This window comes from Amia ocellicauda, chromosome 17 (assembly GCF_036373705.1).
Source record: "Amia ocellicauda isolate fAmiCal2 chromosome 17, fAmiCal2.hap1, whole genome shotgun sequence".
Lineage (NCBI taxonomy): Eukaryota > Metazoa > Chordata > Actinopteri > Amiiformes > Amiidae > Amia > Amia ocellicauda.
This window is the reverse complement of record NC_089866.1, coordinates 6,959,735-6,983,388: the sequence shown is the minus strand read 5'-3', so window position 1 is coordinate 6,983,388 and position 23,654 is coordinate 6,959,735. Positions and strand designations below refer to the sequence as shown.

Here is a 23,654-nt window from a genome sequence, read left to right as displayed (position 1 = left end):
CCCAGAAAAAGCACCTGGCACCCCCGGGTATGATTAAGAACCCCTGCCTTAGTGGATACCCTGTGAGTGTCACTTATGTGGCAGTGTTATTCAAAACTAAACCATGATGCTAGAATTAGATGAAATCTGTTTTCCTCATGTTCATGCAGTCCGGGGGCATGCACTCCCAGAAGTGAGGGCAGCAGCGTCATCTGTTAAGTTTCCCCAGTTGCTCCTTTCCCGGTCTGTGTGTGTTTACTTGAAACGTTTTGCAAATCCACGCTGGCAGGACGGGCGCCAGTGTTTGCAGTGGAAGCGGTGAACAGGCCAAGGTAAAGGAGGCGGCTGCCGTCACACGCCGCTGCTCTGTCGCATCCTATTGGCTGACACCCGCAAGGCTCTCGCCGAAGCCCCCTCTCCGGGAAGAGGCCAGTCTGCCATCGGTGCTTAAAGCCAGCCTGCTCGGCCGCCGTGCCCTGTTCACACCGCTAACTGGCAGAGACGCTGTGACCGCTGTGCCAGACCGGCTCCTGTCAACCCAGCAGCATCACATCCCGGTGAGTGTCCATTTTTATTGGCTGGGGGGCGGGGGGGGGGTGTTTTTCACGATTGTGCTTCGGTGTGGATTAGGGGAAAAAACACGCACGGAGGGGATGCATCAGTGCTGGTCTTTAGTCCAGCTGACGGACAGCACGGCGCAGCTGTCAACCGGGGTGTCGTTTGTTTATTACCGTTTAATCCCGTTTTGTCCCCGGTTTGGGAGCGCGGGTGTGCAGAAACAGTAAGGGCAGCTGCCTGGGTATATAGGTTGCATATGCAGCGGCGTCTAGACCGCCGAGGCTGTTCAAAGGCTGCGTCCGACCAGATCTAGTCGGAACCGGTTACTTCTTGTTGCGATGTTGTTACAAGTAACAGTTAGCACAGCGTGTCCGCGGCCATCCGATACATTGTCTTTAACGGTTTATTTCTTACTGAGCCGACGGATCGCTGTCTGGAGCTCTTATCGTGTTTGATGGAGCTGCCCTGCATAAACGGGGGGCAACTCGGACACCAACATGTGTGAGACTGAGAGAGAGAGAGAGCTAAACATATGACCCCACGTCCACACGAAGGTTTGTTCACAATGCAAGGTTTGAGAGGGAAAAAGGGCCACGGTGCTGTGAAATTGCCGATTTTCTGACAAGTAAGATGTGAAAACCCCAGCTAATAACTTAAATGTATATTAAGACAGTTGACAGTTGGTTTGTTTACGCTGTATGTATACTCACTGTGGCAATAGGAGCTCTTCCAGCTTCTAACAGGAACTTACGTTTGTTTTGCTCATGCGTGAAGGCAAACCTGGGTCAAAAACCAAAATAAAATCATAAGAAGGAAAAAAGCTTGACTAATCTAAATCAGTGCATGTTTCAATGTTTGTATGTTTTTCACAAGTACTCTTGTCAGGTGCCAAAACGCCCACTGTGTCTAAAGCCTGTCGCTGGGTGTGTGTCTGTTCAGCGCAAAGTTTTATTTCTTTAGCAATTTTCGGATTATAGGCCACAACAACAGCCAGGATGTTTTGGGTCATTACATGTCAAGAAATATAGGGTGCAGCCTAATTCTAAGAAGTAGGCCATAAAATAATATTAGGAGAACAATATTGAGAAAAAGGGAAAAAAGTCAACATGTACAAGATTTAGATGACTTAATAGATCCCTTATTAAAAATATGAAAACTCAAAGGCTTAAAGACTTGGTTACTCTTTGAGTCCTTATTTATAGCGTAATTATTATTATATTTCTTCACAGACACCCTTATCCAGGGTGACTTACAATTGTTGCAATATTTGTACATCTAATTACCTACAGCTGGGTTTTTCCTGGAGGAACCTAGGTTTATTACCTTGCTCAAGGGTACAACAGCAGTGTCCCCCACATGGGATTGAGCCCACAGACCTCAGCCCTGAACACGACTCCACACTGCTGCTCGATGTCCTGGGACATTGCAGGGAAGTACAGCGTGTGAGTGAAGCTCCCAGTTCTTCAAGTCTTTGCTGGCCTCAATGTCATATGATTTTCATTACTGATCTGTATGAGCTCACCATTGTTACATTTTACAACTGTAGCTTGTTTGTGTGAAATTGCACAGAGTTACAGTGCAAAAGATTTATATTGCAGTATATCTGCTGTAGAATGAGCACAGGGAAGTTAGGAAATACTGCATTAACCCAACTGAACCCAAATAACAAGGTGTTGAGCTCACTGTGACTTTAAGTACTGGACTGCAATACAGGTTACGTATTAGGGAAGAAAATAAGTGCAAGTAGATTCCATGAGCTGCAGGCCTCTGTACAAATTGTACTAAGCAGTATAGATAAACATCTCAATATTATTTTAATGCCACACTTATGAAAATTTAGTCAAAATATGGTGACAAGCATGAAACATCCAGCCCCAGGTGATGGCTAAGACAAAAGAGACTCATAGAGCCCAGTATAGCGCAAACCATAATTGTATTCTCTGTGTAGAGTCATGAACTCTGATTGTTTAAAGCGACACACATTTGAGTTTGAACAGCAGACCCTTTTATTTCGATGTGTCCAGGCATTTGCTATTACAAACACACAGCTGGCTTTTTCCTTTTCTGTTGTATAAGCTAATGTTTTATTGGTCTGTGTTCATTTTAATTGTAACCATCCATTTTATTTTCTTGACACACCGATAGCCCTGGTTATGACTTCATGTGACACGTGAGTGACATCACCTTTGTCAAAAGCAGTCTGTAGCCCGATGCAGCGCAGAATTAATGTCTCTCAGTATTTACTACCGATGATCTGTATAGTGACAGTAGAGTGAGTTCATCTGTCATTGTCTGTAAAGAACAAATGCTTGAGAGCTGGGCACGGAGCAATGCTGTTTCCTTTACATACAGTATGGCTGCTCTTGCTTAGCTAGGCAAAACAACTAAAGAATAATTAGCCTGTACTCTGATTTTAGATTTTGCTCTAGTTCTTGTAAGTGTGATACAAACAAAAATATATCCTGCTACAAAGTTATCAACTTGTTTTGTGTAATTGATCATTTGCCAGAGAGAGAAGATTCATAGGTTAAATTTTGGCCTGAACATTCTTTTTTAAAGTGTTTCTGAAAATAATGTCAATTGCCGTCTCTAAGAGTTTTCTGTGAGACTCACGAATACATGATGTAAATAGTGAAGGTAATGCCAATTCCTACGCCAAAAATGTAAAGTTGAAACAAATGTCATCTTATTTCCTAAGCAAATGTTTGTACACATTACCAGAGAAATCGTATACAGACGACCTATTCTGCCCATATGACCAGTCTGCAGTGATAGATACTTCAGTTAAGCACGAATAAACATAATTTCAATTGATGAAGATAATGAATTGATTAATGGCATGTGCCACTAATGAGAGAACCCTGAATTGATCTGAAACTTTACGATGATGGTCATTTTGTCAGCTGTTGGGCCAGTCAGGCACAGGACCCATTCTCGTTTGACTGTGATCTTCACAAAGTTTCAGACCTCTGGGTATGGATTACATTATCTCACAGATTGCATAAAAGGAGGTCAGGAATTGTCTTCTGACATTTGAGTGGGGGGTTTCTGTGCCTAAGCAGATTTATAACTGAGATTGTACCCATACATTCCTCACCATCCTAGTCAAGGCAATGTAGAGCATTCCTCGATAATCTGATGTGATGTATGCAATGCTATATTTACATGACACACGCGAGGGAAGAGGACTGCGAATCCGTCCGCCTCCCTGACTCCTGTTGTTTCTGCAGAGTCTCTCGGTGGCCAATGAAAGGCAATGTCCCAGACTTGCATGATGCAGGAGGGTTAGTGTCAGCCCTAGTTAGCCTCACAAGGAATCCCTGCTTTCGAGATGACTGCGAGCAGTAGATGTATACGAGAAGGCCAACCTATCCTCCCATCTCCCACGGAGGGAGCAGCATCTAGTCAGTCAGATCTAGTGAGGCATAATGAATTTGCATGTCCTGGAATCCCAGCCAGCTGACTTTTGGTAATACAATTTCTCCACTGCAGGTTTAAGTGAACGATGATAATGAGGAGAAGTGTCCTCTTGAGAATTCGCTACAAGTGCCGCCAACATTGTCTCTTGTAATAGGGAAAGGTGGGCTGGAATATGGAAAGGTTAGACTTTCCGTTCGTTGAGCTCATTGTTAACTGCGGTCCATGTTAGACAGACTTGTCCATGCATTGACCCACTCTATAACAGCAGAAGCTAGTAGAAAGAACTACAGGAATGTCTTGATTTAGAGACGGGGCAGTACTGCTCATATTTGTTGTATTCGTTTCAAGTTGCTGTTACACGGCAGAAATAGGCTTGTGAAGTTAAGGTAAGATGAGCCTGACAAAGCTCATCCATGTCTTATCCTTTTTTATTTGGTGTACCTTGCCCTCTTGGAATTAGAGTAAGAAATTACTTGTATAGTTTGGCCCTAATGTAACCCTAGATCATGCTGGTTATAGAGGTGATATAAAATAGATCTTCAAACACTGTTAAAGCAGTATTCAGGAAGTAATTCAATAATGCAAATTGCAATGTAAAAAGTGGTAGGACCACAGGCCTGGTGCACTGATTGGTGTATTTGTGTGTTTATTATAATCCCAGTCGTATCTTTATCAGTTTGCATTGACATTGAATGTTTGTTCTTGCTAGTGTTAGCCTTGTTAAATTAAGTGCTCTTGCTGTAGGGGAATTTGTCCTGTCTGATAGGGAGTATTTTAGAATTTATAGCATTTATATGAATACATAAATCAAAGTCTGTTTGTTATTATTAATAATAATAATAATAATAACTTTTTAAATGCAGACGACTGTTTTAATGTTACCAATTGTGGACAGATAGCAATCTATGGACTCCTCTTTGATAATGGGTATTAAAACTGAATGAATCATGTAAGAGTGTGTATTGAATAAATCAAGTGGCATTCCTTTTTGATGAGCAATTTGTTATTTTAGGTTTTGTTAAGACCTGTATTTGCTCAAACCACACTTGCCAGTTCTACAGATTGTATGAACAATTCCAACCAATTGAATCTCAGCATGCGCAGTTGCATTGTTTTGGGAGAGTAATTTATGTATAACTACTTTTTCTCTGAATAACATAACATAACATTATTTCTCTGAATAACATGTTCACATGATAGGCCTTTGCTTCAGAAACATAAACCCATTTACAATATGTACTTCAATCTGGAATTTTAAGCCCATTGCTTCAGTGACGTGTTAGTCCTTTCCTCTGCTGATATTTAACAGTTGTTTTTCTGTGCTTTTGTATCAGAAGGGATCATGTTTATTACATTTTTATAAGCCAGATTTCAAAAACAGAAAGCAACGTTTTGCAGTGATGGACTATCTTTAGCCATTTCTGATCTCCTGTCCCAATCATCATCCCTGGTGGCATATCAAGCCCTCTCTGCACTCTTTTCTGCCATTTGCACCCAGAACAAACAATAGATCGTCAGGAACCGTTTACAGAAATTTGAGTATCACCAGATTGACCTTCACAAGACTCTGATGCAGTGCAGCTGAAAAAAAAATCGTACGCAACCCATGCTTTGATTTTCCATTACAGTCCCCGCACTGCCTCTAGTTCATCTCATGACTGTTTTGATCAGAGTTCAGCAGCACAGTTTTTGTGCTCACAGTATTAACATTGTTCTCCGTAAATGCCCCCTTCGAATAATGACAATTACACCTTTCCTATTGTATATGCTCATCGCTACAGTCCTCTTTCAGTACTTGTATTTCTAAGGACTACCAGACCTTTTTCAGACCAGTGTTTTGTTTAATCCTAGGCCAATTCTGTGAGAGGAAATTCTGTCATGGCAGTACAGTAACGAGTAACCTAACACTACCATCTCCAAAAATAAAACGCTTCACCACAACCAACTGCCCGGTGCTGTAGTCTTCAAACGGCTGAAGTAAAGATATCTGCTGAAATGAGATTACTAAAGGCTAATTCTGCAGGCCAGTCTTCATAATTATAGTTTAGTACTCTGCGATTTTCTCCATCTGTTACCCTGGTAACTGTATAATGACATGTACTTTCCCGTCGGTGTACTGATGGAAACCCAGCCTCATTCTCCTTTGCTCTTTTACGGCACAGTGCTTTCTGTGTACCCTAACTCTGCCTCTCCTCTGTTGCCGTAGCAACCAGATTAGAAGCACTCCGCTTTTTCGAGAGCAAGTTAACCCCCAGGACAGAAACCTCCTGAATGTCAAAAACAAACACATAAATAAATAAGTGTGTGTGAGGGGACGAAAGGGAGAGGACTTCGTACACATTGGTGGACAATAAAGGGTGACTCTCTGAAGATATTCTTTAGAAAAACATAATTTATCTTGTCAAAAATGTCCCCCTCTGTGAGAAGTTGAAAGCAAAGGATCCCTGGTTTGGACTATTATAGCTGCATTAGGTCTGGTGTTTCAAAGCATGGAAATTATGATCACAAACATCTGCGTAATTCAGATATATTTGTCTCTCTTTTTAACATCATTAAAGAAAACCTGTATTTAAGTACGTAATCTCATTTACATAAAAACTTTTAAAACCGTTAGGAGGGGAAGGCGATGTTTTGAAGGGGTGATGCTATTTTGGTCTTTTTTAGCAGGATCTAAACTTTAATCTATAATATTATATAGAAAGAGTATTTGGAACAAACGTTCCTTTAGTCTCGGAATGCAAATTCAATTATTCAAAATAATGAAAGGACAAAGTTATGATAATGATGCTGACAATCAGTTTGGCCCCAAAGATAAGTGTATGTGAAATCTGTGTGCATTGCAGTATGAAGTAATATTGTTAAAGGCAACTACTTTCGCTTTGCATTAGTGTGACAAGGTGCATGCTCATTTTAAATCTAAGAAGAGTCATAAAAATGAAGGAAATGGCATATTGATTTCCTATAATGTGTCTGATGCCATGGCACTTTGAGGATCTGTACGTTTGTCTCTCACACATCTGCTATATAGGATAATGCTGCAGTCCAGGAAGAAAAAATAGATGACATCTGTATAGGGTAATTAAGCTTCAGAGAGAAGAGGCCAATGTGGACAAATTGGTTTTAGTAATATTTCTGTTGTATTAATTAATTATTAAAAACCTGAGACTGAGGGCATGACTTTACAGCTGCCCTAAAAAAATCATTGATGTCCGCAAAATAAAAGGTTTAATATAGAATCAAAAATTAAATCTGTGTTTCAAGTCTGATGCTCTGATGTTAACACACACTATGAAATGAAAACCTAGACATTGTGCAGAAACAAATGGCCAGTTTCAGCCAGCCTCAGTCTCTTCCCTCCAGGGACACAGTGGCTCTTAAACTTTACTTGCAGCATTTAGAAAATGGCAAGTTCTGTTAATTACCACCATGACCAGCCATCAAATACAAAGTGATATTAGCAATAAAAATACTTTACAAGAATCAAAGCCACCTGGTTCTTGAAGTTCTACTTCCAGAGTGAAAGGAAAAGACAGGTCATTCATCATTAATATTGTGCTATTAAAGGCTTACAATGCTAGTGAGATATCCCTTTAAGACCATTAACCTTTCATCCCCTCTCGCACAAACAAGGCTAGTCAGCTGTTTCGGATGGAGTTTTTAAAGCATTCAGTTCTTTGACCATCAGTTTTCTTTGACCATCACTGGCCTTGTTCAGCCTATTCAGACTTCACTGAAATATTTTCATGATGCAAAGGAAGGGATTGGGATGATCTCATCTTATTCACCCAACTTTTGAGTTCTTTGTCTTCTGTTGAGCTCTTGTTTGATCACTTTACCACATTCGTGTGAAAGCGCCATGCTGAAACACTGTGTGCTGCTTTGTGCAAGATATTGAAATGGGAAACTGCAGCCAATTCAAAATTTTCAAGGAGTATTTTTCTTGTATATAATCCAACATTCAGTTTCTACTTTTATTTTCATTATTTTTGCATTACCAGAGTTAGTATAAAATGATATTGCCTCACGATACATTTGTTTTATAACTATATTGTAAAGGAGTATAAATAGTGGCTTAGGTTGTGGATCAGTCACTAAAATTAATATTACAGTCTCTCTGATACTATATTATGTCAAGTAGTATTAATCATTTGTAGGGCAATTGTACAATTACGATGGTTCAACTGCTCACATACAACCATAAGATTCATATGCTCAAAATGAATAGACTATAATTGGAAAATGCAATTATAACAAAGCTAGAAAATTTGAATAAACACACTTGTAAAAATACTTGAAGGGCCACTGCTGAACTGTTCCTTCTCTATGACACACAGATGATCTTATTAGATAGATAATCAGGTAAGAAAATCAAAACAATTACAAAGGTTAGATGTATACACTGATTTTCATATCTCATGCAAGTTCCTATAGCACCCAACTATGTTCTATCTGTGTTCAATGTATTGCTGAGATCCGGGTTTAATGTAGAGTCATTTCCAGGCAACATTCTTGCAATACAGCCATAATGTGCTTCAACTGGCACCTTTATCTTTACTCCCAGAGAAACAAATATGGATTCTGAGTCTGCAAAATATATATTCCATGCCTTTTTATAAAATGTGTAGTGTAAATAATAATTATGCTCTGAACTCAAAACATTGACAGCTGCTTTGACAAATGCAGATTAACACTAGTCTTGGACTACTTTCACTAAAATAACTTTGAGAAGTCCACAACAGTGCTTATCTGGGTGAAACCAACTGTTAATATTTTGAAAAGACAGCTTTATTATTTTCACAGTTGATTTTTTATTTTTTTATAAATAGGCCTAAGCTTTATTACATAACAAAACTTAAACCAAGGTCAATTAAAGTTTTTTATTTTTTGTACTTTGTGATTAACAGTGAGTTCATCTATTTTAAATGAGTACTTTACTGCTCCCTTCACCTTAGATGCACCGCCCCCTAATCAATTAATTCTACTGACAATTAAAAATGATGAAGCCAGCCTCTAACTGACTGTCCTTTATGTGACTCATGGCTGAACAAATGTATCCCTGCTCTCATGTCACCCAGCCTTTATCAGATTTTATTACCAGTGTATTAATTTCTCCTCCTGTTTATATTTTTCATTTTTGCTTTGTTTTCCTTCCTTCACTTTCTCAGATTGTTGTGTGAGGCAAATCAATTAGCATTTAAATAGGCTACAGATTGTTTGCACTGATTTCCAGATAATCCGCAAACGGTTCAGCTAAAATGCCTCACACCATCCCCTCTATAAGATCCTTTTTCTGAGGGAAAACATGGCAAGTCACAAGTGCACAATTACCTTTTATTTGGGACAGATGTAATGTGAAACTGATATCATTTGATTATATAGATGAATTATGATTATGTGAATGGTTTGCATCACAGCAAATTAATCTGAAGGTGAAAGAAATGGCAGAAAAATACAGTCAATGAAACTGAACCTGCAGATCTGCCACAGAGGAGGTTTGAAGCATTGCGGTTGTGTCTTTATATCTCCAGTTTGGAATCGGCAGCAAAATGTGTTATGGTTATGATCTGACTATATGTTCTCTAATTTCCACTAACGTTGCATTGTTCATGGTTAAATGCTTCTCAGCGGCTGTGGACGAGAGCATACTCCTGATGAATAATGATTAGCTGGCAGCCTCTTTCACACCAGCAGCAAGAAAGAGACATGGCTTACATGGGGTTTCATAACTGACATGTTTGGGTGTTTTTTAATTAATATTTTAGAGTGTTGTAGAATTTTCAACACAAACCCCCAAAATGTGTGTGGAAAATTCACTACAATGTTTAATTTCCTAGTTCAGCCTTATTTGTTGATGTACCATTCTATTTTTTTTAATGAAAAGACTCGCTTTGCCCCTACAATGTTCTGTAGATATTACAGCAAAATAATATATTTTGGTTGTGAATATCAATTTGAAAGAAATGTCAATTAACACCATTAATAGACAATCCGATGCTACTCTCATGCAGAGAAAATCCCATTAAATGCAGATGTAAACTGTAATTTTATTTCTATTAACACCAGTGTGTAAGATAAACTTACTTACTGACTATATAGAGCTCAAGTCTCCCAAAACTGAATTTTCAGTTATTTTCCCAATCCAGTCCTCAAGCCTGTAAGGCAGCAGACATGTTTGTCAGAGCTTATGCAACACTGTGGTCTATTTGGAAAACCAGTTTCATCCAGTTAGGCTGCATGCAGTCATACTATGAAGACAGTGTCAGGAATTATCTAGATTACGCAACTGAGCCAGGACCTGGAGCAGAAGGGAAACGGCAATGATATTTCCACACATTAATAAAGATGCACTGTTCTGGTGTACGATGGACTGTGCTTGAGCTCAGATGTTTGCATGATGCCTTCACATAAGCAACACCAGCTGACTTAGATGAAACCCTTTACCCCCCCCCCAAAAAAAAAAAACATAAATAAACACATTACCTTTGCTCACTGGGTGACCACTATATGGACCAAAGCCCTCTTTAAAGGGTTATTTTTTAATCATTAGTAGCATTTGACCATTTTTGTAATCTAATTTATCAGTTGTTTTTGAAGCACTGCATGTCCCTGTGTGTCTGTGTGGACAAGGGGTGTCTCACTGTGCTATGGTACTGTGCTATAGTTCAACCCTGATACCAAGAAGAACAGGGTTTGATAAGAACCAGTTTTCACCAGCAATTTGGGCTAAATACATTGTACAACCCCCCCTTATATTTAACATCACGTATGCCTAAATATTCCCCGGTTTAGCCATATATGGTTCTTCGTGAGCAGTTGTCAGACAGAAACTGATCTTCCACTCATCACAGAACAGACATGTGGGCCTGTTATCTTTCTCTCCTGTCTGGTCTGTATAAAATGGCTGTAGTTTGTATCTTCTTTGAGACTGTGCTGAGACTGCCTCTTGTTAATAAAACTTTCTGAGCCTTGATCACTGATTTCCAAGACTCCTTCATCTGGTTCTACAGTTTTAATTACAAATGATTCTATTTTGTCAGATGTATTGCTACTACTTGTGTGCAATTGGATGTAAAATGTAAAAACAAAATCCTCTTTCAAAGTAATATGCAATATTTGCTACAGGCAGGAAGTTCAGTAAACCATTAACAAACAAGTTTGTAGGAAAAGAACAAGATTTGCAAATAGTTCCACTTTGTGAGTTGGAGTAGTTTCCCTGTTCTTATTTAATCTGACCATGCATTTAAATTAAAAATCAAAGAACATTGCTTTTGTTACATATCCCTACAAGAAGTAATGTAATGCTTTTGAAAATCTGTGTAATTGGAGCTGGATTATTGCTTTGGATTCACATTTGGGGAAAGTCAAGGGCCATTAACCGAGGGAGAGGAAAGGTTAATAGAGGTTATCACTCAAGGGGGTTCTGAGCTATATAACTTTTAGACATTGAACCATTTTGCCCTCCAAATGGTAGCAGGGGCTGAGTATTGACAGGAACAGTGTGAACTGTGTGTCATGTCATCACCTCCTAATTCCTATAAATTATAGTCCAGGAGCAAAGACCCCTGGAACAACCTGGGTGTTGTGTAGTTTACCTGCTGTCTAAAATAAACACAATGTTTAGGTACAGTGAGGAAAAAAAGTATTTGATCCCCTGCTGATTTTGTACGTTTGCCCACTGACAAAGAAATGATCAGTCTATAATTTTAATGGTAGGTGTATTTTAACAGTGAGAGACAGAATAACAACAAAAAAATCCAGAAAAACGCATTTCAAAAAAGTTATACATTGATTTGCATGTTAATGAGTGAAATAAGTATTTGATCCCTTCGACTTAGTACTTGGTGGCAAAACCCTTGTTGGCAATCACAGAGGTCAGACGTTTCTTGTAGTTGGCCACCAGGTTTGCACACATCTCAGGAGGGATTTTGTCCCACTCCTCTTTGCAGATCCTCTCCGAGTCATTAAGGTTTCGAGGCTGACGTTTGGCAACTGGAACCTTCAGCTCCCTCCACAGATTTTCTATGGGATTAAGGTCTGGAGACTGGCTAGGCCACTCCAGGACCTTAATGTGCTTCTTCTTGAGCCACTCCTTTGTTGCCTTGGCTGTGTGTTTTGGGTCATTGTCATGCTGGAGTACCCATCCACGACCCATTTTCAATGCCCTGGCTGAGGGAAGGAGGTTCTCACCCAAGATTTGACGGTACATGGCCCCGTCCATCGTCCCTTTGGTGCGGTGCAGTTGTCCTGTCCCCTTAGCAGAAAAACACCCCCAAAGCATAATGTTTCCACCTCCATGTTTGACGGTGGGGATGGTGTTCTTGGGGTCATTCCTCCTCCAAACACAGCGAATTGAGTTGATGCCAAAGAGCTTGATTTTGGTCTCGTCTGACCACAACACTTTCACCCAGTTCTCCTCTGAATCATTCAGATGTTCATTGGCAAACTTCAGACGGGCCTGTACATGTGCTTTCTTGAGCAGGGGGCCTTGCGGGCGCTGCAGGATTTCAGTCCTTCACGGCGTAGTGTGTTACTAATTGTTTTCTTGGTGACTATGGTCCCAGCTGCCTTGAGATCATTAACAAGATCCTCCCGTGTAGTTCTGGGCTGATTCCTCACCGTTCTCATGATCATTGAAACTCCACGAGGTGAGATCTTGCATGGAGCCCCAGACTGAGGGAGACTGACAGTTATTTTGTGTTTCTTCCATTTGCGAATAATTGCACCAACTGTTGTCACCTCCTCACCAAGCTGCTTGGCGATGGTCTTGTAGCCCATTCCAGCCTTGTGTAGGTCTACAATCTTGTCCCTGACATCCTTGGACAGCTCTTTGGTCTTGGCCATGGTGGAGAGTTTGGAATCTGATTGATTGCTTCTGTGGACAGGTGTCTTTTATACAGGTAACGAGCTGAGATTAGGAGCACTCCCTTTAAGAGAGTGCTCCTAATCTCAGCTCGTTACCTGTATAAAAGACACCTGGGAGCCAGAAATCTTGCTGATTGATAGGGGATCAAATACTTATTTCCCTCATTAACATTACTTTTTTGAAATGCGTTTTTCTGGATTTTTTTGTTAAAATACACCTACCATTAAAATTATAGACTGATCATTTCTTTGTCAGTGGGCAAACGTACAAAATCAGCAGGGGATCAAATACTTTTTTCCCTTCACTGTATGTCTGACCACGCTGACACACACCTGTAGATTCTTCCTGAGCAACATACGCCGGATCCGTCCTTTCCTCACCGACTACTCGAATTAGCTACTCTTCCAGTCACTGGTCCTCTCCTGCCTAGACTACTGCAACTCCCTCCTGGCCGGCCTGCCTGCATCTACTACCCGCCCGCTCCAGCTCATCCAGAACTCTGCAGCTCGTCTGATATTCTGTTTGCCACGATTTGCACATGCTAGTCCACTGCTTCGCTCCCTCCACTGGTTCCCGATAGCGGCATGCATTCAGTTCAAGACTTTGACACCCACCTACCACTGTCTCGACCACACTGCACCAAGCTACCTTCAGTCACTCGTCTCTTCATACATCCCCTACAGACCACTGCGCTCCTCCAGTGCCAGAAGGCTAACTCTGCCTCCTCTCCACTCTCCTTCCTCCAGAGCCGCTCCTTCTCATCCCTGGCCCCTAAATGGTGGAACGACCTGCACCGAAGTCAAAACAGCAGAGTCCTTGACCTCATTCCGGCGCTTACTCAAGATGCATCTTTTCCGACAGTACTTGTAATATTAGTACTTTTATCCCTGCTAGATAGCACTTCACAGTTTTTATTATGCTTTTCGCGTTCTTGATTGTTTCCCTTTCTCGTAGCCCTTGTCTGTGACCCTACATCTTGACAGCACTTAGCTTTCACCGTCCAGGATGTACTGTACTTGTGTAAATTGTAAATTGGAATTTGTAAAATGTTTTATTCTGAATAGCTGTTTTAACTAAATTGTACTTCACTGTATTTTTGCACTTATGTTGTAAGTCGCCCTGGATAAGGGCATCTGCCAAGAAATAAAAATAATGACTCAAAGTTTAGGTTTGTTTACTTTTTTCTGCTGGGAACTATCCGTGGTGCTGAACTATTCCTGACAGCAGTTTACAGGTTAGGTTGTAATTGTAATTGGGCTGAGATTAGGTTAGGTTAGATTAGCTCCTAATCTCAGCTCAATTACAATAGGTTGTAATTGTAATTGAGCTCCATTATGTAACTTGTAAAATTCTCTGGATATATTTTTGTATTGTAGTACATTTGTGGTGGAATTACTCCTTTAATATTTTTTTTTGCTGCCCTCTGTTCTTTATGCTGTTTTTTGGGAGTCACCCAGTCTCAGAACATCTGTCACCTTGCCAAAACAGTTTTATACAGGTGCATCCATTGTGTAATGCTGTTTGGGCACATTATTTTATGACACATTTGGAAACTTCAGGGAGAGATGCCAATAACCAAATAATGTAACATTTTAGGTACAGTGAGGGAAAAAAGTATTTGATCCCCTGCTGATTTTGTATGTTTGCCCACTGACAAAGAAATGATCAGTCTATAATTTTAATGGTAGGTGTATTTTAACAGTGAGAGACAGAATAACAGCAACAAAATCCAGAAAAACACATTTCAAAACAGTTATAAATTGATTTGCATGTTAATGAGGGAAATAAGTATTTGATCCCCTATCAATCAGCAAGATTTCTGGCTCCCAGGTGTCTTTTATACAGGTAACGAGCTGAGATTAGGAGCACTCTCCTAATCAATCAGATTCCAAACTCTCCACCATGGCCAAGACCAAAGAGCTGTCCAAGGATGTCAGGGACAAGATTGTAGACCTACACAAGGCTGGAATGGGCTACAAGACCATCGCCAAGCAGCTTGGTGAGAAGGTGACAACAGTTGGTGCGATTATTCGCAAATGGAAGAAACACAAAATAACTGTCAGTCTCCCTCGGTCTGGGGCTCCATGCAAGATCTCGCCTCGTGGAATTTCAATGATCATGAGAACGGTGAGGAATCAGCCCAGAACTACATGGGAGGATCTTGTTAATGATCTCAAGGCAGCTGGGACCATAGTCACCAAGAAAACAATTAGTAACACACTACGCCATGAAGGACTGAAATCGTGCAGCGCCCGCAAGGTCCCCCTGCTCAAGAAAGCACATGTACAGGCCCGTCTGAAGTTTGCCAATGAACATCTGAATGATTCAGAGGAGAACTGGGTGAAAGTGTTGTGGTCAGATGAGACCAAAATCAAGCTCTCACGGCATCAACTCAACTCGCCGTGTTTGGAGGAGGAGGAATGACCCCAAGAACACCATCCCCACCGTCAAACATGGAGGTGGAAACATTATGCTTTGGGAGTGTTTTTCTGCTAAGGGGACAGGACAACTGCACTGCATCAAAGGGACGATGGACGGGGCCATGTACCGTCAAATCTTGCGTGAGAACCTCCTTCGCTCAGCCAGGGCATTGAAAATGGGTTGTGGATGGGTATTCCAGCATGACAATGACCCAAAACACACAGCCAAGGCAACAAAGGAGTGGCTCAAGAAGAAGCACACTAAGGTCCTGGAGTGGCCTAGCCAGTCTCCAGACCTTAATCCCATAGAAAATCTGTGGAGGGAGCTGAAGGTTCGAGTTGTCAAACGTCTGCCTCGAAACCTTAATGACTTGGAGAGGATCTGCAAAGAGGAGTGGGACAAAATCCCTCCTGAGATGTGTGCAAACCTGGTGGCCAACTACAAGAAACGTCTGACCTCTGTGATTGCCAACAAGGGTTTTGTCACCAAGGGGTCAAATACTTATTTCCCTCATTAACATGCAAATCAATGTATAACTTTTTTGAAATGCGTTTTTCTGGATTTTTTTGTTGTTCTGTCTCTCACTGTTAAAATACACCTACCATTACAATTATAGACTGATCATTTCTTTGTCAGTGGGCAAACGTATTTGATCCCCTGCTGATTTTGTACTTTTTTTCCCACACTGTATGTGCCCCATAATCCTATACTAATTTTATTTTTTACATAATGATTTTTATTGTGTACAGTGTACAAATTCTCAGTGGTAATCAGATTAGAAAGCTGTACACCAGTGCATCTGATTTCTACATCTACATAGGAGATGAAATATTGGTTGTAATCTGCAAAACAATTTTCCTCTTTTACACACTGTACGAGTCTTAATAGACTTCTGCAGTGTCTGCCGTGTTGTCCAATTTACTTGACAGGAGTCTGTTGTGCCTTAGGGGCACTATATTATAAAGTCACCACTGTGGCAAGGCTGTGGTTGATTTTAATTGGAAGTGTCCATGACCCACATTGGGTAATAAATACCTGATTGACCCGACTACAGGACTGAAAGTGCAGGTTTTTACTGAACATTTATGGTATTATTCTGTAATTGTTCCTCCTTATTTATTTTTATTTTTTTAATAAACTATATTAATTTATGAAGAGTCACAGAAATCCAGAGAGAGATGCACCGCCAGTCAAAAGGTTTTTATTACAAGCAGCTGCATGGAAGAACAAGAACAGTCTTAGAGAAGTTACAAACTACAGGCACTTTTATGCAGACCAGACAGGAGAGAAAGATAACAGCCCACATGTCTGTCCCGTGATGAGCCAAGTTCGGTTTCTGCCTGACAACTGCTCAGGAAGAGCCATATATGGCTAAACCAGGGAACATTAAGGCATATGTAATGTTTAATATAAGGGGGGTTTGTACGATGTATCAAGCCCAAATTGCTGGAGAAAACTGGTTCTTATCAGACCCTGTTCTTCTAGGTGTCAGGAACTATAGCACAGTAACGTAGCACAGTGAGACAGTGACGTTGTTTACACAAACACACAGCGAAAGAAATGCGGTTCTGCAATTTATATCAGATGTTTTGTTTTTGTTTCATTGTATGTGGTGTTTTTTTTACTATCTTGTGATGGGAGGAACTGGCAGAGAGAAGCTGTCTTTTCTTTATATTTCCCATTGCTAAATATTATACAGGAAAACAACATGCTGTAGCTGAATGGTTATAAGTTGCTTATATCACTAAAACAAAGTGGATTACTTTGGTGACTGTGCTTGTTATTAAGTTAATAGGAGTAATTATAGTGCTGACTCACACTTGTGACTATCTGTGTTGCTCTAAATGCAGAGGAGAGATGGCTGTCACAGATTGCGTAGTGTTGATCATATTTATAAAGGTCTACTTAGGCCTTGTATTGAAATGTCATGATAGACTCCATAAAAATACATTCTGACATTTCAGTATGCAGGAACTGTTATTGGTTTAAATTAAGTCTGATTTGTAATAGGTTGTCTTAGGGAGGTTTAGGGTTATCTGTGAACTAGGATGATAACACACAGGGATGCGTCAGAATCGGAGAAGCTGCATTAGGCATTATACATCTTTGAAACAAGATGCATATCATAGCATAGCAGGCTACATGAGCTCTGTTTACATCTTTGAAATGAAAGTCATGCTAAAACGTGAAAGACGTTTCTTGTTTTTCTTTTACAGTGTTAATTTTGGTCCCTTAATTAATTGCCTTTTGTTTTTGTCTCCTGCAGGTGAAGTGCAGCCAGGCTCAGAGGGCAGGGCCTTCCTCCGTCTCCCACAGTGTTTTTTTTGACGTACAAACATGGCTTCCACCCTGCTCAACCGCAGCCTTGCACTGTCCCTGCAGCACAACCTCAGGCTCTTGGTTCCCCGTAAGTACTGTCCGACACCCTGACATCCATCTACACAACGGACATGGCAGATGTAAAGGAACTGATAGAGCAGGGAGATCTCTCTTGTGTTGATACATCACAATAGAAGGGCTTTTTCAAAGCTCTACTGCACTACACATTGCTTCTGTGAACTGTGGGGTAGAGTTTGTCCTCATGCTTCAGGCACATTATTTATTAAGTTAGGTTTTGCATGAAGGGAAAATGCATAATAGGTGTCGGTTTCAAAAATTCGAAAACGAACATTAGGAATCCGGAAAACTGGTTTGATGAATGATCAATAATACAAATAATGATAACACCGTGTAACCAATTATTATTATTTTTTTTGTTCCTGGGTAGTAAGTGTTATTTCCTAATTGCTTATGCCTCAAAAGTATAGAAAATGCCTATTATTCCCCACAAACTTTGCTTTTGTGACCAGGACTGATATTTTGAAATGTAACAATTTCCAAAGAGAAAACGGGCGTATTTGTGTCTTTTCGTTCACATAAAGTCAGACAAAAACAACATATGAATCCAAATGAACATGTATTTATACTAAAGTAATACAAAAATGACTACAAAAGATTGAAGTGAGTATTTTTTTGAGATTTACGATTATACTGTAAATACAGTATAATCGTAAATCTCGAAAAACTACTCAGTTCTAAATCTTTTGTAGTCATTTTTGTATTACTTTAGTATAAATAGACTTGAAGGCTGGTTGCTCTCCTCTGAACTGCCTCTAGAGCAGCGATATCTTTCTTGAAGTGTGGAGCCCAGAACTGTCCACAGTATCCAGATGAGCTCTAACTAGCGCATTGTACAGTCTGAACATTACTGCCCTTGTTCTCAATTCTACACTTTTGACAATATACCCTAACATCCTGTTTGCCTTTTTTATTGCTCCCCCACATTGTTTGGATGGAGAAAGTGAGGAGTCCACGTAGACTCCTAGGTCTTTCTCATGCGTTACTTCATCTAGTTCTATTCCTCCCATAGTGTAATTATAATGGACATTTTTGTTACCTGCATGTATTACCTTGCACTTGTCCACATTGAATTTCATCTGCCAGGTGTCAGCCCACAACTGAATATTTACCCTTTGAATAACCTGCGCTTCCCAGATTGTATCTGCTGAGCCACCTATTTTAGTATCATCTGCAATTTTGACAAGTTTGCTAACTATCCCAGTGTCCAGATCATTAATATAGATTAGAAAAAGCACAGGACCTAATTCTGATCCCTGTGGAACTCCACTAACAACCTCACTCCAGTTAGAAGCAACTCCTCTAATCGACACCCTCTGTTTCCTATACATCAACCAGTTCATAATCCATCTACTTACATTACCCTGAATGCCTACAGCTTCCAATTTTAGGATCAGAGAGAGAGAGAGAGAGAGAGAGAGAGCATAAAATCTAGATATGGCTTTATAATTATTTAAGGCAGACCTCGGCAATTGGAAGTTAAACATCATCCAATCACCTTAAGATACATTCCATATATACAGTGAGGGGAAAAAAGTATTTGATCCCCTGCTGATTTTGTACGTTTGCCCACTGACAAAGAAATGATCAGTCTATAATTTTAATGGTAGGTGTATTTTAGCAGTGAGAGACAGAATAACAACAAAAAGATCCAGAAAAATGCATTTCAAAAAAGTTATAAATTGATTTGCATGTTAATGAGGGAAATAAGTATTTGATCCCCTATCAATCAGCAAGATTTCTGGCTCCCAGGTGTCTTTTATACAGGTAACGAGCTGAGATTAGGAGCACTCTCTTAAAGGGAGTGCTCCTAATCTCAGCTCATTACCTGTATAAAAGACACCTGTCCACAGAAGCAATCAATCAATCAGATTCCAAACTCTCCACCATGACCAAGACCAAAGAGCTGTCCAAGGATGTCAGGGACAAGATTGTAGACCTACACAAGGCTGGAATGGGCTATAAGACCTTCGCCAAGCAGCTTGGTGAGCAGGTGACAACAGTTGGTGCGATTATTCGCAAATGGAAGAAACACAAAATAACTGTCAGTCTACCTCGGTCTGGGGCTCCATGCAAGATCTCACCTCGTGGAGTTTCAATGATCATGAGAACGGTGAGGAATCAGCCCAGAACTACACGGGAGGATCTTGTTCATGATCTCAAGGCAGCTGGGACCATAGTCAACAAGAAAACAATTGGTAACACACTATGCTGTGAAGGACTGAAATCGTGCAGCGCCCGCAAGGTCCCCCTGCTCAAGAAAGCACATGTACAGGCCCGTCTGAAGTTTGCCAATGAACATCTGAATGATTCAGAGGAGAACTGGGTGAAAGTGTTGTGGTCAGATGAGACCAAAATCGAGCTCTTTGGCATCAACTCAACTCGCCGTGTTTGGAGGAGGAGGAATGACCCCAAGAACACCATCCCCACCGTCAAACATGGTGGTGGAAACATTATGCTTTGGGGTGTTTTTCTGCTAAGGGGACAGGACAACTGCACTGCATCAAAGGAACGATGGACGGGGCCATGTACTGTCAAATCTTGGGTGAGAACCTCCTTCCCTCAGCCAGGGCATTGAAAATGGGTCGTGGATGGGTATTCCAGCATGACAATGACCCAAAACACACAGCCCAAGGCAACAAAGGAGTGGCTCAAGAAGAAGCACATTAAGGTCCTGGAGTGGCCTAGCCAGTCGCCAGACCTTAATCCCATAGAAAATCTGTGCAGGGAGCTGAAGGTTCCAGTTGCCAAACGTCAGCCTTGAAACCTTAATGACTTGGAGAGGATCTGCAAAGAGGAGTGGGACAAAATCCCTCCTGAGATGTGTGCAAACCTGGTGGCCAACTACAAGAAACGTCTGACCTTTGTGATTGCCGACAAGGGTTTTGCCACCAAGTACTAAGTCGAAGGGGTCAAATACTTATTTCCCTCATTAACATGCAAATCAATTTATAACTTTTTTGAAATGCGTTTTTCTGGATTTTTTTGTTGTTATTCTGTCTCTCACTGCTAAAATACACCTACCATTAAAATTATAGACTGATCATTTCTTTGTCAGTGGGCAAACGTACAAAATCAGCAGGGGATCAAATACTTTTTTCCCCCACTGTATGTATATATATATATATATATATATATATATATATATATATATATATATATATAACCTTGTTGGTTAACTGCAATATATATCAAGAATCACAATGTTATTGTATGTATGCTAGGTATTTAAGAACTTAATTTGTTTGGCTGTTAAGAAATTTTGGCTGTTAAATTTTATTCAGTGGTGAAGCAGTGGAAAATATGCAGATTTTCTGGTAGAAACAATAATTCCATGTAGATATGATTAAAGTTGATTTGACAAATGTTCACATGATTTACTTTGATTGTGAACTGCTCTGAATTAAATGTAAGCACCCTAATCTAAAGGGTTAACTTACTGTCCCATCTGGATCTTTGGTCTATTTCATAGAATGAAATCTTGTTGTCCTCCCCTACCTACAAGATCTGGGGATTATAATTCTGACATAACAAATAGGTTTCACCTCTGTCCAAAGTCTAGAGTCCTGTCTGGACTTGAAAAGCAAGATGAAGAAAAAAAGTTAGACAGTTTTACGCACAAACGTTTTCTCTTTATCTTTCCAGTTTTGTGCTTCATCGCTGTTCTCTACCTCGCTTAATTGGCAACAAAACTAATTTATGTTTATTCTGCTCATCTGTGCTCAATCAATATGGGAAGTAATCATACTGAAGAAATTGTTCATTTGGTGAAATACAAAATGTGCTATGATGTACAACTAGATGTATTTTCTGTGTTGCTCTGGAGTGACATTGTTAAGTATTTATTTATTTAATGATTGATTGATTTAGTTATTTATTATAGTGTCAAACATTGTGCAAAGTTTAACTAGCTGGAAAAGAACAAAGTTTTTTTTTTGGCAGTCTTTTTTGGTCTTTGTCATTAAAACTGTTTAGAGAGCTTAATCATTTGCTAAATGTCTTAAACAACCATTACAGAACATTATTGCAGCTGCGTGTTAGTGTTCAGTGTAAATGTGTATTGATTTTGTGCAAAGTTATTGTCCTTGCTTCACAACACCTTACAGATGCGCAGATGTTTTTGCCACTGAAAGAATACAAGGACATAATACAAAAGACAGATGTTCTGCAGTTCTCCAAGACTATTCTCCTCGCATTGGTGGTTAGACAAGTCTCTAAAGCGAGACCTAGACAGGAACCTTCTCCAGCCCCACATTTCTGCAATATCTGGGACATTTCTTAAGGAATTTGTAATGGTTGCTGGCACGTTGCTTCTTGAGGATGGAAATAAATTGTGCCCAGCCTCCCCAGATCTCACTTGATCTGACAGATTTTGTGGTGAACAGAAATGTCGTCCCTCAAACTGGGGCCTGCACTCCCTCGACTGCACTTTGAGTAGCACGAGTGCAATTCAGTTTTAAATTCGTTACAATGCATTTTTCATTACAGTTGTTACAGCAATTGTTGCTCCTGCACAGACGGTGCACTAATGCACTCATTAGGATGCAAAACTCATGAACCTGCAGGGTTCTCTGAAGATGGAGGAATACCTTTTACTCTTAAATGCATTCAAACACTCCCGATATTTAAAATCTAAGAGATGTGATTAGGAAGCAAAGGGTTAATTCTGTTTTCATAAAAATGCAGTCATATTTAAATTGTTTATGGCATTGTTTCTACAGGGTATAGGTGTGTGAGCAAGACTGCAACGAAGAGCTCAGTGGAGTTTGAGTATGATGGGCCCTCTATGAAGACTGAGGTCCCTGGACCCAAATCTAGAGTAAGGTCTCAACTCTCTACAAACTTCCATTTAAAAGACTCAGAATTGCATTTTAGATTTATTTAAATTTTTGGGTAATTTACTAAGGCTCTATATTCCCTAAAGAGAGCATTTATAGATGATTGACTGCGGGACTTCAGACAATATAGGAGTGTGCCTGCAGAATACTGTCCCTAATTCCAAGCCCTGAGCTGCACTAATTTTCATGAAGATGTTTTTCAGCTGGGTCTCTCCCTGGGCTGTTAGCGTGAATCTTTTGATGCCGGGCCAAATTGGAAGTATTCCTCATAGCAGCTGTTTGTCTTCCGAGAAGGGTTCTCATGTTTCATTGTTTACTGTAGTGAAGTAGTGAACCTTCATACGAGGGACATTCAGATCTAAAATACAAAAACAAAACGTAAAACGTAAGCAGCACACAGACCAAAGCAAAAGATGAAACCAAAGATGTATGTTGATTTAATACTTAATTATTACATTATTTCACATTAAAAATAGGTCCAGGATTTTTTGTGAGGCTTTGCATTGCATGAGAGTGAAAGAGAGCTGTCCGATCTAATTTTATTATTTATATTTTTTCCTCAGGAGCTGAAGAAGCAGCTGGGTGAGATCCAGGTTAGTGTCAGTGGAAAGAGTAATTTGGTAAATCCTTACAGTCCATGTAGCTTAATGGCTTAATCATTACCATTTTTGTTCTTTTTATATGTTTTTCTCTTTATATAATACTGTATGAATCGAAAATACCGGCTTAGTTTTAAAAATGCCTTTTTTGCTGGTGAGCTTTTTCACAGTTACTAAAAGCTGTGTGCTTTAGACATATTTTTAACTGAAAGTTTTTTTTTTTCTTTTATCCTGTGGTTACAGAAAATAACCACTTAGTGTTCTGGCATAGGAATGCAGAGTATTTACAGAGAATTATTAGGGACGACAGCTCAAGCGAATGACTTCAGACCTGGGAGAGGGAAGATGTTGTTTTTACTGAGTTTCATAATTGCTCTGCATTAGTAGTGACAGGACATACCCAGCAAGGACCTTTGTTACATAAGGTCTTAGCATATACATCAGACAGGCTGATGTTGGTGACCTGATGGTGTGTGTTTTTTTCTAAATGGCATATTACAAGTGCCAAACGTATATACGCAATAGGATGAGAAGACCCAGAACAGCAAGACAATCTGCAGTGGTTAATGTTGTTGCCTG

At 40.1% G+C, this 23,654-nt stretch overlaps 1 protein-coding gene across 1 annotated transcript in view; it reads left to right on the top strand.

Annotated features, from left to right (window-relative positions):
- The first annotated feature begins 297 nt into the window (after nt 1-297).
- Nucleotides 298-23,654, top strand: part of abat (4-aminobutyrate aminotransferase) — a 40,597-nt gene continuing 17,240 nt past the window's right edge. The window contains exons 1-4 of the mRNA XM_066690057.1: nt 298-536; nt 17,508-17,648; nt 22,360-22,457; nt 23,040-23,069. Coding sequence (XP_066546154.1) covers nt 17,579-17,648; nt 22,360-22,457; nt 23,040-23,069 — 198 coding nt within the window. The 5' untranslated portion in view covers nt 298-536; nt 17,508-17,578. The remainder of the gene's footprint in view (nt 537-17,507; nt 17,649-22,359; nt 22,458-23,039; nt 23,070-23,654) is intronic.